The sequence below is a fragment of the Trichechus manatus genome, unplaced genomic scaffold, assembly GCF_000243295.1.
Source record: "Trichechus manatus latirostris isolate Lorelei unplaced genomic scaffold, TriManLat1.0 scaffold00019, whole genome shotgun sequence".
Lineage (NCBI taxonomy): Eukaryota > Metazoa > Chordata > Mammalia > Sirenia > Trichechidae > Trichechus > Trichechus manatus.
Window position 1 is genome coordinate 10,588,084 of NW_004443955.1, and position 19,416 is coordinate 10,607,499.

At 39.6% G+C, this 19,416-nt stretch overlaps 1 protein-coding gene across 2 annotated transcripts in view; it reads right to left on the reverse strand.

Annotated features, from left to right (window-relative positions):
• TJP1 (tight junction protein 1) overlaps positions 1 to 11,208 on the reverse strand; it is a 79,535-nt gene extending 68,327 nt beyond the window's left edge. For both annotated transcript variants that reach the window (XM_004372638.3, XM_023727859.1), the window contains exons 1-3: positions 11,020 to 11,208; positions 8,726 to 8,850; positions 7,902 to 8,004 (exon numbers count right to left, since the gene is read on the reverse strand). In XM_004372638.3, the coding sequence (XP_004372695.1) occupies positions 7,902 to 8,004; positions 8,726 to 8,850; positions 11,020 to 11,067 (276 nt within the window). In that variant the 5' untranslated portion in view covers positions 11,068 to 11,208. The remainder of the gene's footprint in view (positions 1 to 7,901; positions 8,005 to 8,725; positions 8,851 to 11,019) is intronic.
• Positions 11,209 to 19,416: the final 8,208 nt, after the last annotated feature.

A 19,416-nucleotide genomic window follows, 5' to 3' on the forward strand; every position in this document is an offset into this window, starting at 1 on the left:
AAAAAAAAAAAAAGGTCAAGAAGGGAGAGGGTTGACATGTTGTGGGGTTGTTAGCCAGTGTCATAAAACAATATGTGTACTACTGTTTCATGAGAAACTATTTGTACTGTAAGCCTTCACCTGAAGTACAATTAAAAAAAAAAAAAGTGCAATCATTAAAAAAAAAAAAGAAACAATCTTTGCTGGTTACAAGGGATGGGAGGGGTTGGGGGGGAATACTAGACAATAGAGAAGTGGTATCTTTGGTGAAGGGTGAGACAGAAAAAAGAAATCAACACAATTGGTCACTCTATAGAAGCTGGCAATTTGCTTCTATAAATACTACAATTTCATGTTATAAAAACTGTTTAAAAATGTTATCATCCCCTAGCCAGTCTGTATTTACTGCAACTGAAAAATGACATTACAGTTGTAAAAATGTAAATACAATGAAGTTGTGAAAACAGTATCACCTTAGGTAAACAAAACAGAAGATGTCTGTGTCATCTGGAACAATGCAGTAACCAAATACTGGGTCTACTGCAATATGAGAAACTCTCATTCCAGCACTGACACTGGTGTGGAGATAAACCATGTGGCACGGCAGCCTACACACGGCCGAAGGGCAATTGTTGGGTGCACATTCTCAGGGAACACTCTGTCTAGCTCTCACCACAGTTATCAGAGGTCAAAACTCAATCCAACAGCATCCCCTTACTGCACCACTATCCGTTTTACTGGATCCACTGTGGTTCTGAGTTTCTGCTGGAAGGCAAAAAGGTTCTCAATGAACAAGGCTGGACAGATCACCCACCAACCCAGCCTCTTCGTACTGCTTTGTACACTTGAGTTAGACCCAATACCTCAAGCAGTGCCTTAATCAGTCCTTTCAGAAGCTAAAACCAAAAACCAAACCCGCTGCTGTCGAGTTGATTCCGACTCCTAACGACCCTGTAGGACAGAGTAGAACTGCCCCATAGGGTTTCCAAGGAGCAGCTGGTGGGATCGAACTGCTAGCCTTTTGGCTGAGAGAGAGAGAGGAGCTGTAATACGGAAGACAGCGAGAGACAGTGACACAGCAGTATCAAGAGAAATAGCAGTGCAACAGTTGTGCACTTGCCCGAGAAGGCCCCCAGCACGTCCTGGTGGCAGAGGGTGAGAAGCAGCTGTGCTGATCAAGAATCTGCATCCTGAGTTGTTCCTGTTACTTCCAAATTGATCCTGATCCCAAGAGGTACCCTATTACTTCCTTAATAAACCTCTTAACTGTTAAGTACAGTTTGTCAGTTCTATCAGACGTTGCAGCAAATTACCAAACCCAAAGACAGAAAGGAGAGTACTGAGGGGAGGGGGAATAGTTGATGTTGGAGATGATGGAGTGGTACAGCAGTTTGGAAAAGCTGGACATTTGGACATCTTTAACCTCTGCCTCACAGAAAACAGCTTTGTGGTGATCCTTATAAATTATTTGTTTAGCTGGTGTCAGAATGGTGAGATTTGCTCCAATGGCCCAGACTCACCGGAATATGTGGTTTTGGAAAAAAAGGAGATAACCAGGATAATGAGAAACCTTTGGTTTCCGGATGGGATAAAAATCACCCATGGATTGCAGCAGCTGTTATGTTGCAATCAGTTACCCAAGGCAAAAACTATTCACAGGAAGTAGGTGTGGTAGATCTAACTCCTGAGAAACTGGCTAATTGGATGCATAAGGAAATACAGAGCGGTAAGGAGAGGGTGAGACATACAATTCCTTGGTTGCTGTTATCAGCAATAGCTGCAAGGGCAAGGAAAAAGAATGCAGGGGCAGACTGTCCTACTGAACCAAGCTCAGATCTGGTCTGGCTGGAGTTTTACCGCCAGTCTCAGGGCCGACCCAGAAAGGAAGGAAAGGAAAAATCGTGCCTGAGCAACAGAAGTACCCCTATGATCACTGGTCACAAAGAAGGTATTACGGGAGGGGAAGAAAACTATTGAAACCAAAGGGTATAGTGTAAAGGAGTTGCTTCAATTTGTAGATTGGTACTGTCAGCTTCCTGAGGCAGTGTCACTAAAATGGATGTGAGAGTGACTAATTTAGGAGCAGTATCTTCAGTTGAATGCTGCAGAATGGAAGAGTATGTTTGGGCTGATGCAAGACCCACAACTCACTAGGGAACTGTCCCGAATGATACAAGATCTAGTTACAAGCAGGTTAACCTGGGGGAGACAGCCAGCCTGGTGGACTGGATAAAATCTGCAGTGAGAACTGGTTTAACCCTGGGAAGGAAAATGGCCCCCTCCCTCTCTAAATATCCAATGGAACACTCCAGAGGAAGCAGCTGATGTGCTGCTTATGCAAGCCATGCTGGAATGGGTTTATGGTGATCAGGATATTTATCCAATGAATCTGCCTTATACAAGTCATGGTAACCCGTTGCCACTGAGTCGATTCCAACTCATAGCGACTCTATAGAACAAAGCAGAACTGCCCCACAGGGTTTCCAAGGATGGCCTGGTGGATTTGAACTTCTGACCTTTAGGTTAGCAGCTATAGCTCTTAACCACTATGCCATGAGGGCTTCCACAAGTCATGGTAGATATGGCAATCAAGGGAACACCTTCTGTATGGGCACCCCACTTAACCTTGCTACTGTGAAACAAAGCAACAATCCAAGAAGGCTTGTTTGATTTGTTGGCACAGCTTCCCTGCATGGGTCTTAAAAGAAACATAAGGGTGATTCAGAGGAGAATGGGAAGAGGTAATAGGGAAAGAACTTACCCTAGCAGGACGGAAATTTTTAAATGGTACTAAGAAATGGGAAGAATATAGTTGACATGGATGGAGTTGGGCCAAAGGGGTCTAATGTAGCACTACAGGAAGCTGGATGGGCCAATAGAAACTCTTGCTGCTCCCCCAATGTTAAAGAGGACTAAACAAGTCCATTCTATTCGCAACAGTCAGAAGGACATTAATTATGGGATGTCCCACCTGGAACCATTTAAAGCAGAGGCTCACCTAGTCAATCAAGATAAGGACTGACAAGGGGGCCAGGGTCTTCTGGTCCAGCCCTTAGAAGGGGACCCAAGGCCATACACACGTGTGGGTGAAATGGTCCAGGGGTGGGGAAGAGACCTTCTTGGGGCTTCTGGGGGACTAAGGTTAGATGGGGCGGGGAGGAATATGGGGATGTAATGGTTCAAAGGTGAAAGTCTGGGTGAGAATTAGAAGATTTAAACAGATCTTGTATGAAGTAGTTGCATCTCCCTTACCTGAATATATTACGGGTATGGATGTTATGTGTAATTGGAGAATGATCCCTCTACCTGATATTGTAAAAACTGAAGGCACGTAAGTCCGCCCTTAGGCCAGTATTGATTGGACATGCTAAATGGGAACCATTAGAATTGCCCAAACCTACTCTGGCTGTTAATCTGAAACAGCATAGGATACCTGGTGGACAAAAGAAGATTACTGCTTTGATTAAATGAATGCTAAAGGTTAGAGTGCTGGAGCCAACAAATTCTAAGACTAGAGTATCAGAGCCAACAAATTCTCTGTATAACAGCCCTGTATGGCCCATGAAAAAGGCAAATGGTTCATGGAAGCTGACAGCAGACTATCGAGGCCTAAATAAAGTAGTGCCACCTGTGGCTTCAGCTGTTCCAGACATAGTATCAATGGTGCAGAAAATACAGCAGGCTAAATGAGACTAGGACTCAGTTATTGGTCTTCCCAATGTCTTTCTCTCAATCCCAATCTCAGAAAAGAGTCAGCTGCAGTTTGCTTTCACATGGGAAGTATCCCAATTTACTTTAATTGTATTGCCACAGGGTTAGTTGAATTCACCAGTTACTGTCATAGTTTGGTTAGAAGAGACTTGGTGCAGATCTCAAGTGTAATGATACACTATACTGATGATATTATGTTAATATCAAACACTGAAGAACAGGCTAGGGCTGATTTGAATACAGCGGTGGCCCATCTGACCAACAGAGGGTGGTTAATAAATACAGCAAAAATCGAGGGCCCTTACTAAATGGTGAAATTACTGGGAATAACTTGGGCAGGAGCCACCCATGACATTCCATAGGCAACCAAGAGTAAGTTGCTGTCGCTACCTACTCCCAAGACTCAGCAGGAGACTCAACGTTTGGTTGGTCTATTTGGATCTTGGAGAATGTATATTCTACATCTGGGAATACTGCTGGCTCCCATCCATAAAACCACTTGGAAGAAAAACGCCTCTGAATGCGGTCCAGTGTAACAGCAGGCTATGTCTGAATTACAAAAGTGATCTTACTCTCCCTGCCTTTAGGCCCTTATGATCCACATTCAGACATGATTCTGGAGGTGCCTACCCCATGTGCTCATGCAGACTGAAGCTTATGGCAAAAACCTGAGAATGCCACCCTATGGCGATCATTGGGATTCTGGACTAGAAAGTTTCCAGATGCTACAGAACGATACACACCATTTGAAAGGCAATTACTCATCTGCTATTGGGCATTGATTAAGGCTGCCTCAATGACAGAAAGACATAAAATCATCATGAGACCTGAAATATCCATGATGTCTTAGGTAATATCAGAGAAATACTTTAATAAGGAAGGCAGTGCCCAAAATAGTTCCATGATAAAATAGGAACGGTTCATACAAGAACAAGCTACTGCTGTAACACAGGGAGGCATCCACCGTATCCATGAGCAGGTAGCCTCTTTTCCCATAGTTCCTAACCTGGAACCACCAGAGAAGCTGCCAGAGCCCATTGCTACATGGACAGTGCTCTATGAATAACTTTCTGCTAACCAGCAGAAGGCTGCTTGGTTCACAGATGGCAGTTCTAGGGTACATGGACAACATTTGATGTGGAAAGCTGCTGCATTAAGACCAACAGATGGAAAGACCCTGATTAAAGAAGGTAAGAACAGGTCAGCTCAATGGGCTGAACTGCATGCTGTCTTCCTAACCATGATGGAAGAACTGTACAATAGTGAGAGCCCGTATGTTTGGATTTTTACCAATTCATGGGCAGTGGCCAACAGCCTGGCTATGTGGTCAATCAAATGGTCAATGGAAAACTGGACTATTACGGGGACACTCGTGTGGGACGTGGACCTATGGAAAGCACTCTGGGAATTTAGAAGGCGCATTAGAGTAGGACATGTCGATGTCCATGAGAAGAGCCCCCTTCCTGGATCATAAGGTGACCACAATCAGCAAGTGGACCTGTTGGAATGCTCACCTGAGGTGGCTGATTGGGTCCATGAAATGAGCGGACATGGGGTGCTGCAGCAATGCAGAGATGGGCTGAATCTAGACGTATTCCTCTTATACCCTCTGAGACACAAAATGCCTATCAGAACTGCTCTGTCCACCAGCAAGAAATACACAGGTTGCAGACAGCTATGGGGCAGATTCCCCAGGGGGAAGGCCCTGACATAGCCAGCAAGTTGCTTATGTCGCACCAGTGATCCCAGTGGTACCACGTGGCTACAAATGGGTCTTCACAGGAATAGATACTTACACTGGACTGGGCTTTGCATATCCTGTGACAGATGCAAGTACAAAAAAACACTATTAAGGGATTAGAAAAAAAGATATTGTACCAACTTGGGCCAATGAGTTATATTTCATCAGAACAAGGAACACACTTTACAGCCCACAGGGCGCAACAATGGGCCAAGAAACACAACTGTCATATGAACATATCATGTTGCACACCATCCTTAAAACAACGGTTTGACAGAGAATTGGAACGGGCAATTGAAATATTTGTTTTCTAAAACGTGGGGAGATAAAGGCATGAAGGGTTGGCTCACACGCCTTCAAGAGTGTGTGCTCACATTCAACATGAGAGGGGTAAAGGGAAGATCAATACTGGACAGATTCCTACACTTCTCTGGGGGAACTGGGGAAAAAGGGGTGGGGAACGACACTGGTGTCACTGTACAGTTCTTCCCCATGTAACCTAAAATTGCTTTTTTTCTGACAGATGCTGTGATCTCAGGGCCAGGGATGCAGCTGCAGGTGCCAGAAGGAGGGGTAATCCCTAAGCAAGACACTATTACCATACCCCTGAACCTGTATGTCAGAATTCCCAAGAGGGATACATTATACCTTCCTCTCATCTGGCAAAACTGGGGCTGACATCGAACAGTGCTGTACTGCCTAGTGGTCAAGATAGCCCACTAGTGTTGCACCTATGTAATCCTACCCAACATGATTGAGAGTGGACTAAGAGGGAAGCACTTGCTAGACTGGTCTTGCTACCAGCAATGTGGATAGGTACAACAGCTGAACTTGATGTTCCTTCCCAAGGTGGAAAAGTTTGGGTTAAAACAAAAAAAAAAAGACAAATGGAAAAAAGGAGAAATAATAGCTGAAGGTAAAGGAATGAATAAATGGGTCATGAAGTGGTGGAAATCTAACATTATGCTAATACCTCGAGAGACACTCACAGCAAGGGAATAATCTTCTTTCAGTTAAAATTTTACCAGAAGCCAGAGAGGGTGAAGCCGAGACGACTTTTGGAGAATCTGTCCGGATCAGATGGATACCTGGCAGCAGACCTGAATGGCTGGTGTACCTGAGTAACCTCACCCTGAGGACTCTTTGCCCTAATGAAGGACTAATTGTTAATAACTGTTTTGGATGAGTAAAAAGATTGGTAGGAGGAAATTAATTCTGCAAGTATGAAAGGGCCAATGGCTAGAAGAGCCAGGGGGTGTAGTGCAGTGAATTACTTAATATGGCCCTTCTAGCCATAGACTTTAACTTCCACTAAGTGACTCGGTGGAACTATGCAAATGAGGTGCTTGTGGCCCACCAAGGGGATTGGATAGTTTGCTAAATAATGTAAATAAGGTGCTTGGTTCTGCCATACCAATAGGTTTAAAGGGAGACTCCGACAGAGAGATAAATGAACTGTAACATGGAAGACAATGAAAGATGGCAGTGCAGAGATGGCAGCAAGAGAGATAGTGGCACCAGTTGGCTGTGGTAGGGCTTGCCAATTAACTGAGCTAAGAGTTGTAACACTTGCCTGAGAAGGCCCCCAGGAGGGTGTAGCAGCAGCAAGCCCTCAGCAGGCCCCAGCAGCAGAGGACAAGAAGAAGCTGTCCTAATCAAGGAACTGCGTCCTGAGTTGTTCCTGTTACTTCCAAGTTGATCCCGATCCCGAGTTGTACCGTTACTTCCCCAATAAACCACTTAACTGTAAGTAGAGTTTGTGAGTTCTGTAAGACACTGTAGCAATCACCAAATCAAAGGTGGAAGGGAGACTACTGAGGGGAGGGGAAATAGTTCATACTGCAGATGATGGAGTGGTACAGCATTGGGAAAAATTGGACATTTGGGACATCTTTAACTTCTGCTTCATAGGAACCAGCTTTGTGCTGATTCCTATAAAAGAAATTATTTGTTTACACATTAAGAAATCTTAAAACAGAAAATAAGGTTGTTTATTTCAAACTGATGACATGCCAAGATCTATTCTTACTTAAGTACTTAAAAGAGAAGGAAATGGTAAACGATAAAGATACAGTCATTCAGCTCCTCCCGTTTCTTTTTCAATGGAAACAATCTTGGCACCTGAACTTTCAGAAAATACAATTACTTAAGTACTTAAAAGAGAAGGAAATGGTAAATGATAAAGATACAGTCATTCAGCTCCTCCCGTTTCTTTTTCAATGGAAACAATCTTGGCACCTGAACTTTCAGAAAATACAAACATCAGTGACAAAACACAACCCCAGCATTAGAAGATACACTATTACTTGTAAACAATTAGAAGAAACACTATTACTTGTAAACAATTAAGTATGGAACTATTGTTCTCGTTTTCACTTAAAGAGGAAGGATAAATTCAAACACCAGAAATGTATCAAACGATAATGTTGGTAACTTTCACAGTACTAAATTAAAGGTAAACGATACTTACAATTTTTGCATTTTTCCCACTTTTCCTTAATTGTTGAACAGCAAACGCATGTTCAACATTATCCATTGAAACTCCATTAACCATTGCAACTCGATCATTTTCCCTAGGGAAAAAACAGCCATCAAAATAAGATGTCATGTTTGTGAAGATATTTTCAAAATGGATTCTTCTAAAAATATTTTAATTATGAAATAAAAAAAATTTAATAATGATCTATTTGTCTTCAGATCAATGATAATATAACACAGTTTTGGCATTATATTATCACTGATCTGAAGTAACTAACCACAGATCATTAATTGTTTTTAACTATTAACACAACATTTCTCCAAAGGACTCAACAGGTACCACAATAAATTAAATTATCTGGGCTAGTGCAATTATAGGGCATTAAATGATACTAAGTTGTACAATGGGAAATAAGACATTATTCTTTCAATTCTCTTTCAACCCTCCTACTTATGGTCTCATTTTTTGCTGGTATATCTTTTGCCTCTCTTATCTTGCTAATCTCCTCATGAAACAAAAAGAGCGAGACAGGGTGAGAGGCTCCTGAAAGCTAGACTCAGTAAAACTGAGACACAAGCTTTCTTCTCACTATTTTTATAGTTACCTTCTATTTATGGCAAGTGATACTAGCTTTCCACTTATGATAGTGATGAAGTTTGCTTCTTAAATGCATATACGTATGTTAATTTAAGGAAAGCCATTATATAGATTATGGTACAGGTGATAGGTGAATATGGCAAAATCACTAACATGGTGCCAATGTTAGGATATGAACAGTGCTTGTAACAAGCTCCCAAGAGAAGAAACATGCTTACTGTAACTGGCCTTCAGCTGGTCCTCCTTTCAGTACATCTGAAATTACTATTGAGGTTTCCCCACTCTGAAAATGAGGATTATCTCTTCCACCAGATATTGCAATTCCAAATCCAAATCCAGGAGCCTAAAGCAATTAATTACAGTAAAATGTTGATATTAAGGGCAACAATACTTGTTCATTATCTCATATTCTACAATCAAGAATAGTTAAGATATTAACAATTATACTCCTATTACAGCTATGATCCAAACACTCACTTGTATGCTTACATATACGAATTATTTACCTTTGTACAGGTTTGTATGCTCTAGTAAATTAAATCTAATACATTTAATTAATAAGGTAAATTAAATTAGGCACTTGTTCGAACAGAAAAAGAGATAGTGCATGGTCCGGAAAGGTGTGTGTGAGGGTTGTATCCTTTCACCATATTTATTCAAACTATATGCTGAGCAAATAATCCGAGAAGCTGGACTATACAAAGAAGAACACGGACAAAGTTTATTCAGAAAATGTTCTACATCCCACATTGGTGAGAGACGGCTGGGGTCTTAAAAGCTTGCAAGCAGCCAGCTAAGATACATCAATTTCCCACCCCACTTGGAGCTAAGGAGAATGAAGAAAACCAAAGATACAAGGAAAATATTAGCCCAAAGGACTAGAGAACCACGTGAACCAGAGATTTCACCAGCCTGAGAACAGAAGAACTAGATGGCGCCTGGCTACCACCAGTGACCACCCTGACAGGGAACACAACGGAGACCAGGACAGAGCCAGAGAAAAATGTAGAACAGAACTCAAATTCAAGTAAAAAGACCAGACTTAATGGTCTGACAGAGACTGGAGGAATCACCAAAACTATAGCCCCCAGATGCACTAAAAACCCAGAACTGAAACCATTCCTGAAACCCACTCTTCAGATACAGATTAGACAGGACGATAAAACAAAAAATAATACATGAGGAATGTGTTTCTTTGTTCAATCAGATATACAAGACCAAATGGGCAGCTCCTGTCCAAAAGCAGGATGAGAAGGCAGGAAGTGACAGAACTGGTTGAATGGACACAGGGAACCCAGGGTGAAAGGCGGAGTGTGCTGTCACATTGTGGGGATTGCAACTAATGTCACAAAACAACACGTGTTATCAATTTTTCAATGAGAAATTAAAAAAGAAGAAGAAGAACACAGCATCAGGATTGGAGAAAGACTCATTAACAACCTGCGACGTACAGCTGATACAACCTTGCTGGCTGAAAGTGAAGAGGACTTGAAGCACTTACTGATGAAGATCAAAGACTACAGCCTTCAGTATGGATGACACCTCAACATAAAAGAAAACAAAAATCCTCACAACTGGACTAATAAGCAACATAATGATAAATGGAGACAATACTGAAGTTGTCAAGGATTTCATTTTACTTGGATCCACAATCACTGCCCACAGAAGCAGCAGTCAAGAAATCAAACAATGTATTGCACTGGGCAAATCTGCTGCAAAAGATCTCTTTAAAGTGTTAAAAAAGCAAAGATGTCACTTAGAGGACTAAGGTGTGCCTGACCCAAGCCATGGTATTTTCAATCATCTCATACGCATGCAAAAGCTGGGCAAGGAATAAAGAAGACTGAAGAAGAACTGATGCCTTTGAGTTACGATGTTGGTGAAGAATACTGAATATACCAGGGACTGCCAGAAGAAAGAACAAATCTGTCTTGGATGAAGTACAGCCAGAATGCTCCTCAGAAGTGAGGACGATGAGACTTTGTCTCACAAACTTTGGACGTGTTATAAGGAGGGACCAGTCCCTGGAGAAGAACATCATACTTGGCAAAGTAGAGGGTCAGTGAAAAAGAGGAAGACCCTCAATGAGACGGACTGACACGGTGGCTGCAAAAATGGGCTCAATCATAGCAAAGACTATGAGGATAGCACAGGACCTGGCAGTGTTTCATTCTGTTTTACACAGGGTCGCTATGAGTCGGAACTGACTAGACAACACCTAACAACAACAACAGCAACTGAACATTTTATCTGATCACTTAAAATTTTAAAAATAAATCATGTAGTTTCTTAACTCAGAAACAAAAACATCATAAAATTATACAAATAACAACCAAAAAGGCTATATGAAAAAGTAATCATGTTCACTTTTGACCTTAATAGAGAATTAAAACAAAGGAATATAGAAATGTTTTTCCCTTTTCTTCTGACTTCCTGACACCTGGCTTTCCTCTATTGTTTTACAAAGCTGCCAGTATCCTGAGTTATACACAGATTATTTACTGTGACTTACCCTGTGAAGCGTCACTGTGTGTTGTTCCCATATAGCTGTTTCCTCCATTGCTGTATTCTGATAAAGGAAAAGAAAAACAAATCATTTATCTTTTAATACTTTAATACCTTTAATAAAGTGAATGAGAACATCCAGCAAACAACTCAGCACACTGAAATACCAAAATTCATATATTCATATTAGAGATACGCTGAAAGAAGCTTAATAATTATGGAAAGTTTTTTGTTTGCTTTTGTTTTTGTTGTAAGAGACAGGAAACTACATACAGGAACTTCCTTTGTTTTTAACTTAATTTGGACAGCTGCCTCTCTGTATTCATTTCATGCCAGCTGAAACGTTGCAAAATTTGGTATTCAAGCTAATTCTTCAGTTTTATACTTAAAAATTACATTGAAGAGCATAAAAGTTGGGATAGTACTATTTTAAAATACCTAATGGTACATTAAAAATTTTAAATAAAGCATTCCTGTACAAAGGGAGGAAAAGTCAAGTACCTCTAAACTCAGCAGTTATAAATATACATGTTACAGATAGGTAAAGCCATTTGGTAGGTTTAGTCAATAGTGGCTCTAATATGAAAGCTGAACCCTAGTGCTCTACCTAGTTTGTTTCACTACAGAATTACCTTCTCAAACTGTATTTATAACCCTATAAGAATAAAACACCTTTTCTAATACAGTATCAGAGAGCTCTGGTGGTGCAATGGTTAAGCGCTCAGCTGCTAACCGAAAGGCCAGTGGTTTGAACCCACCAGGTTCAGGAGGTTCTGCAGGAGAAAGATATGGCAGTCTGCCTCCATAAAGATCTACAAGTCTTGGAAACCTTATGACGCAGTTCTGCTCTGTCCTATAGGGTTGCTATGAGTTGGAATCAACTCGACAGCGACGGGTTTTAGTACAGTACTGCGTGGCACACGCGCGCACGTGCGCACGCACACACACACACGAAACAAAAAAAGAAAAATACACCAACCCAAAAAATCCCAAGAAATCACCATAAAATAAAAGCAATACAGGTCCTACTTAAACCACAATGTAGTTCAGGTTTATCTCCTGCCATGAGCCTCTCAGTAAAGGGGAAAATTGTTATCTAAGGGATGAGCACTAAAGAATTTAAATAAATCTCTTATTACATTTGGCTGAATTAACTGCTCTTGGAAGTTTGAAGTAATTCAGTCACTCTTAATATCATTTTATGGAATCAAGGTTCTTAAAAATGTATGATTTACAAGCTAATTTTTAAAAAAAGGATTTTTCAGAGTTATCAAATAGTAGGGTGGAAGGGGAGAATGCTGAGCATATGACACTCTCAGAACATCGCCAATTACTCACTGATGTAAGTGCCTATTTCACAAGTGAGATCTGTTTCTGGGCATACACTGCTGTCATTAGCATCTTGAGAAATGCCCACCAATGTGCCGTGGGTCCATTTCTCCTTTCCCATGGAACTTTAATCCAAGATTAATGCCACTTTAGAAAATGAATCCCTATAAAGAAAGCCTGCTTCCCTAATTTCAAAGCAACTAGATTAGCTTTCCTGCCAGATGAACAAGAGAGGGGAGAGAAAGGATCCCTCTGTTCACTCCCAAAGATAAGAAATGCCAACCTTACCAGAGTTTTGTTTCAATCTTCCAATCAAGTGCAGCAAAACTTCCCTTTAAGAAGACCTCTGCTTATAAACAAAGCTGTTTTGTTTTTTAATAAAACTGACCGGGATTTAATGCATTTTAAATATTTCTCCATCAATGTGAAGCAATGATTACATGAGTAATTCTGTTAAACATCGAGAATCCTACTAAAATACACATGATAAAAAGTATCTGCAATAATTTCTTGTTTGTCCAATCTCAGCAATCATTAAGAATGAGAACTGCCTGCACAAATATAAGCTCATATTTTCTTGATCCACTTCTTTAACTATTAGCACTGCCTCATTGACTTTTTAATCCTTTTCTATCCACCCAAACTGAAAGCAAGCTGTTAACAGTCACTTATTCTCCCTGATAACAATTTCTGGTATGAAACACTTAATCATTCTCCAAATGGTGTTACAGGTCCCTGGTTGGCACAAACTCTTTGTGTTGACCACTAACCTAAAGGTTGGCGGTTCAAACTCACCCAGCAGCACCATGGAAGAAAAGCCCAGCAATCTGCTCCCATAAAGGTTACAGCCAAGAAAACCATATGGAGCAGTTCTACTCTGTAACAGGGTTACCATAATTCGGAACTGACTCAACGGCAACAGGTTTGGTTTTTTGGTTTTATATGTTAATGACCACACAGTTCAACAATTTGTAAAAGATATTAATCAAACAGGACAATTCATTTAATGCTGAGGGAGAAAAAGCAGGTTATAAAACAGCTTGTACATGGTTATCCTGCTGTTGCTGTTGTTGGGTGCTGTCGAGTTGACTCTGACTCACAAGGACCCCATGTGACAGAGCAGAACTGCCACACAGGGTTTTCTTGGATGTAATCTTTATGGGAGCAGACTGCCAGGTCTTTCTCCCATGAAGTGGCTGAGTGGGTTCAAACTGTCAACCTTTTGGTTAGCAGCTGAGCATTTAACCATTGTGCCACCAGGGCTTTTTTAAAAGATGAGTAGGAAAAAAAGGCTGAAAGGATACACAAAATGTTATCACTGATCCTCTTCCAAATGAAAAGATTGTGGGTGACATTTTTCCATCAAGTGATTTGTCTTTTTGCTTTCTTTTCTCCATTCCCAATCAGAATAAACTGCCAACATAATTTAAACTACATTCATCAAATCCCATTCCTATTTGAAATTTCAGGTATCTATTTTTAATTCAGCTTGAAGAAAATCAAGTATTTTAAAAGACTATGTCATATTCTGAATTTGTAAAGGCATTTATTCTACTGTCAGGGATATATACATTAACGGCTTAATGTACAAATTCTAAGAGAAGTGTAATATATAAGAGAAACTTAAATTATTTTGTTTGCACAAGAGGAAAAAACAAAAATACTAAAACATAATTGCTCTCAGCATTCCAAGTCAACATCAGTATGATTTTCCTTTGGAGGGAATAGAAAAGTACACATCTCAACAAACTCAATGGCGTCCCCAAAGAGGGAAACATAGCTTTATTGGCTTGATTTATCTGCATGGTGATCTATGTACAGAATGAAACACTAAAAAGGAGGGCTAAACTCTTCAGACAAAGATTGGACTGGACTGTGGGACATAAAATGATACTCGTGAAGAGTGTGCTTCTTAGCTCAAGAAGATACATGAGACTAAACGGGCAGCTTCTGTCCAGAGGTGAGATGAGAAGGCAGAGAGGGTTAGGAGCTCGTTAAATGGACACGGGAAATCAGGGGTGGAAAGGAGGAGTGTGCTGTCACAGCATAGGAAGAGCAATTAGGGTCATAAAACAGTGTATGTATAAATTTTTGTATGAGAGACCAACTTGAAATGTAAACTTTCATTTAAACTACAATAATAAAACAAGAAATAAAAAGGTCAAAGAAGGGTCATGACCTGCTCGTTCTTGTATCCTCTTCTATTCCCAGTAAAGTCCTGACCATTCTCTGAGGCTCGGTTTAAGTTTCCCCTCCTTTTTGAATTTTATCTGGCTACCCAGTTAATATGGGTCTCTCCATTTTTTGAACACCAGGTTTAGTTATAGCCTATCAATGTACTGGCAACTAGTTAAATATATTAGTTTGTTCACTTTAAAAAAAAAAAAAAGGAGGGCTAGTTAGGCTCTTGACTGCTCACTAAATCAATTTAATTCATAATATAAATGTGTTATTATGCCTTACAACTCGGTTTCTTTTTTTTTTTTTTAGACAGAGTAATGTATTCCTAGTTTAAATCATGGGCCATGTCATTTCTCTCCACTCTCCAGCCTTTGGTTTCAGTGACAATAACAGCAAAATTCTATACATGGTTGCTTAATATGACCAGGCAGTCCTTACGAGAAGTTTTGGATGAACTAAGGCATGGATAAACAGATAGATATGAGATAATGCAAATATAATGAGATGATAATGGTAGATCTTATTCATCGGGATACAGGTATCCACTGAAAAATTCTTTCAAACTTTATGTTTGAAAACTATCACAAGAAAATGTTAGGGAGATTAAAAAAACACTAAGGTGCTTCTAATAGTAAATAATTCAGAAACTGAAGCTAAAACTGACATAAAAACATTTTTAGTACCAGTAAATTAAACACTATTTTTATCACCATTACATAAAGAAAAAAAAGTTCATTAATAACTTGGAATTGTGATGCTTTAGAAAAAGGGGGAGAAGGGAGAAAGAATTCTTTGGACAAATGACCTCTGGGGTGGAGAAATGGAAACCAGGGTGGAAGGAATCTTACTTTTTTTTACTGTGAGTCATTTTGTACTATTTTATCACGTTTATCTATTACCTATTCAAACAAATAACTTTTAAAACCCAACATCCTAATTCGGAATCAACTCGACGGCAACGGGTTTGAGTTTTTTGGTTTTTAACATCCTAATTGTAAACATCCTTCAAAAAAAGAAAAAGGCAGAATGCACAATATACAAAACTTGCACAAAGACCCTCTAGTAAATAAACAGCTTAATCCTCAACGCATTTAGGCTTGTAGGAGACCAAGGAAAACGTGTACTATTCCTGTAAACATGATTCCAGCACTATCATTTCCTAGTAAACTTTGAAAGATGCTGTCAGAAAATAAGCTGGACCAAAAACAATGAGACCAGAGCCCAAATCTGCCAGGAACTACGTATGTGACCTCAGTTTTTTCCTCACCTATAACATGAGAGAATTAAATAAAACGATCTCAAGTAAAAAGTCCTCTCCTGCTCCAAAACTCAATTAGACTATGTAACTCCAATGAGCAGGCTCCAAATTCAGTAATGAGGAAAGCACTGCAGGAATCACACATGAGCCCAATTCATGGGGGCTGGATACATTCTGCATACATTTCTAAAGTCAGTATCAACCGCCTAGAATCACAATTTCTAAAGAAGCAAAAAGCTGCATTTTAGAATCTGCCAAGAGTTTGTTTGGTTTCTTTGTTCTACGCTCCAGCTGGCAAAGACACTACACAGATCACCAACTCTGGAGGGCTTCCTGCCAAAATTTCAGATCCCAATTCTAGGCAGTTTCACTGTCCTTTAGTGCTGATTACAGATCATATAGGGAAAGACAGGAGGACACAAGAACTGGCAAGACACGATGAGCTCAGAATTGGGAGAAGACCAAATACAAAATGTAATAAATAAGTGTTGTCCAAATAGAAAATTTTAATTCCTGAACATTATCTACATATACAGCCAGCTAAACTTCACCATTATGGCTTTTTTAATTTCAAAAACAATCCATTCATTTATTCACTCATTCACTCAAAAAGTATTTATCAGATATGCTGGAAGACCAAAATGAAATACAAGACAAGCTCCTCCTAGGGCTCCACAAGGAGTTACACTACCAAATGTTGTTAGGCACTGTCGAATTGACTTTGACTCACAGCGACCCCATGTGACAGAGTAGAAACTGCCCCATAGGGTTTTCTAGGCTCTAATCTTTACAGGAACAGATCGCCAGATTGCCAGGTCTTTCTCTCATGGAGTCCACTAGATAAATAGTGTATAAAAGCTATTAGGGAAGGTGGATGCCTGCTGTGAAGATGAGAGACCAAATTCCCTGAGAGCAAGCGATGCTGAAGAACGACCAGGAAAAGGTGGGGAAGATGTTCCAGGAGAAGATACAGCATGTGAGCAATGTTGTGTGAGGCCGCACAGAATGCTGGCTTAGGTATGGCTGAATTGCACAATTTGTGGAATAGGGAAAGGACAAAAAGAGAAGCTACAAAGGTGCCAGATTACAACAGGCCTTGTGATGCTAAGGATTTTAAGCTCAACAAGAAGACTAAAATATTTTAGGCAACTGAATAACATAACCAGAACTCACTCTGAAGGCTATAACATGGCAGACAGATTTGAGGCAGGAAGACTAGTCAGAAAGTTAAAGTGAAAAGGAGGCAGGAGTTAAAGACCCTCTTAGATTTCTGAATTGAGCAGCTGGGTGAAAAAGCAGAAGAGGAAAAGATGGCAAATTCAGTTTTGGACATGCTTAATTTAAGGTACTTGTAGAAATATCAAAACAGAGAGGTAGGCAGTAGGCGGTTGGAGATACAGGCCTGGAGATCAAGTCTAAGATCCGGAGTAGATCTAAGAGTAATCAACAAAGATGTAGTATTAAAGCCATGTGAAAAGATCCAATTACCAAAGGACAGTGTATGGACTAAGATGACACTGGGGACTACCACTAATTTAGGGGGGAAAAAAAGGAAGCACTAGAGGAACTTGAAAAGCAGCACCCAGTGAGCGGCAGGAGCCAGCAAAGATACGTGAAAATCAATTAAGAAAGCTAATACAAAACTTCATTTATTGTCCAGAGAATACACCAAAACAAAATATAAAATCTGAAAACTTCTCAATTTTTTATATCAATATATCTTACTTACCTGACATCACAAAAGAATAAATTTCCAGGAACTTTTTAAACTGTTAGACCCTTAAATATTATTAAATAAATATCTCTAAAATAGATTACTCAGTAGTCTCTTAAATAAAGCACACTGAACACTCTTTCTTGAAGACTCGCAGTTCTCCGTTAGGAAAACCAAGCAGCAAAGTGAGATGTGATACTCTGGTGCTTCTTCTGGGCTCCTGTGAGCAAAGCTGCTACACTGAACTGTGTCCGAATTCTTCTGCACTCCAAAGTTTTCTTGTTTGTTTTGTTTGGGGCTGTTTTTCCCTCCAAAACAGAAAGCAAAATCATCTCCTGAGTCAGAATCTTAAGAAGAGGTGCAACATAAGTTAGTGAATAAAACAGATGGTCCCTGCCCCTCACTGACCTTTCAATTAAGTATTTCAAATTGTGATCAGTGCTATGAAGCAAATGAAGTACAAAGTAGGAGAACAGTGTATGTGTTAAAAGATAGGAGAAAACATACATTTGGATTGCTCTGCAGGGGTGTCATTTAAATCCTCAAAATGGAGACATCCAAGAGGTAGTTAAAAAAAAACTGATCTAAAGTCAAACAAGCAGAAGTCCTGGATACACTCAGGGATTCAACAAGCTTCACAAATACAAGATAAGAACTCACTAAGAATTAAAATGATCAAAATAAGAGTACAGCAAATATAGGATAAAATCTTAATAGAAATTCTGTAAATTTAGCATCCAGTACTCCACTGTACTCAACACCATTTAAATTTTCAAATGCTTTATTATATCCAACGCTTAGCTGACTATTTAAAAGACAAATGATGAGACGGATATGATTAACAAATATTCAGAGTTTGAAGACAGACATAAGTGGACCTGGGATTTTTTAGTTGATCAAAGCTGGAGGCCTGCTTAAATGTAAGTTAACCGATAAGTCGCTGTTATTAGTTGCTGACCTAAGAACAGAGTGAGAGGAATATCAGCTTAAATAATTTACTATTACATGCACATTAAACATTGAGAAATTCTCATTAGAAAAAGTTACAGATACTCTGGGAAACTTTAGAGTGCTTTTCACTTGTCAAGAATAAAACTATTTTTAGGCATGGCATTTCTAATGGCTGAAGACATAAAAGACCTCTCAAATTCTTTCCAGGTAAAAAGAATAGGGAAAAGGAGTAGCAGGGATGAAGAGAGAGTCACATTTCTGAGTACATCTTTTTCTGTAGCTCTGACTGTTAGAACCACAGTACTGTTTCACAATATATCCTTAACATACCCCAAAAAAAAAGAAAAAAAACTATTAAAATCAACAAAGATGGGGCGGGGGCAAATGGAATACAAACAATAACAAAGGAACCTAACTATATTACAAATGAATAACATAACCACACTAAAGAAGGTAGGGAAGAAAAGAACGAACCTAAATGACTAGAAAACATGACCTTGACTAGATGTTGTAAGGCCAAAGATGAAAAGAACTGTACATACATTCTGTAACCCAATTTAGAATAAGTCTTTCTCCTGGAGATAGGGTAAAATTCTGAAATTATTTTATGTGTATATGAGAAGTGAACAAATAAGTATAATATATAAAATATGTTAAGTAAACATATTTACTTACAAGTAAATGTAATTATTATAGATAACGAGAGTTGGGTTTCTCCCTGTTGGAGAAAAACGTTATAAAGAAAAGGTAAAATGAACTCTAAGGTATGAAACTGGAATCAAGGTTATCAGTATAAAACCATGGTTTTTAATATCTATAGATACACAGACAAAGAAATGCAGATGTAAACATACGCATGGGTTAGATACATACATCTGTTTCTTAGCTCTATCTACTGAGGAGGGCTACAAGCAAGGAATACCTGATAGCAATGAACACGCTTAGCATGGTGATCTTAATTTCTAACACCA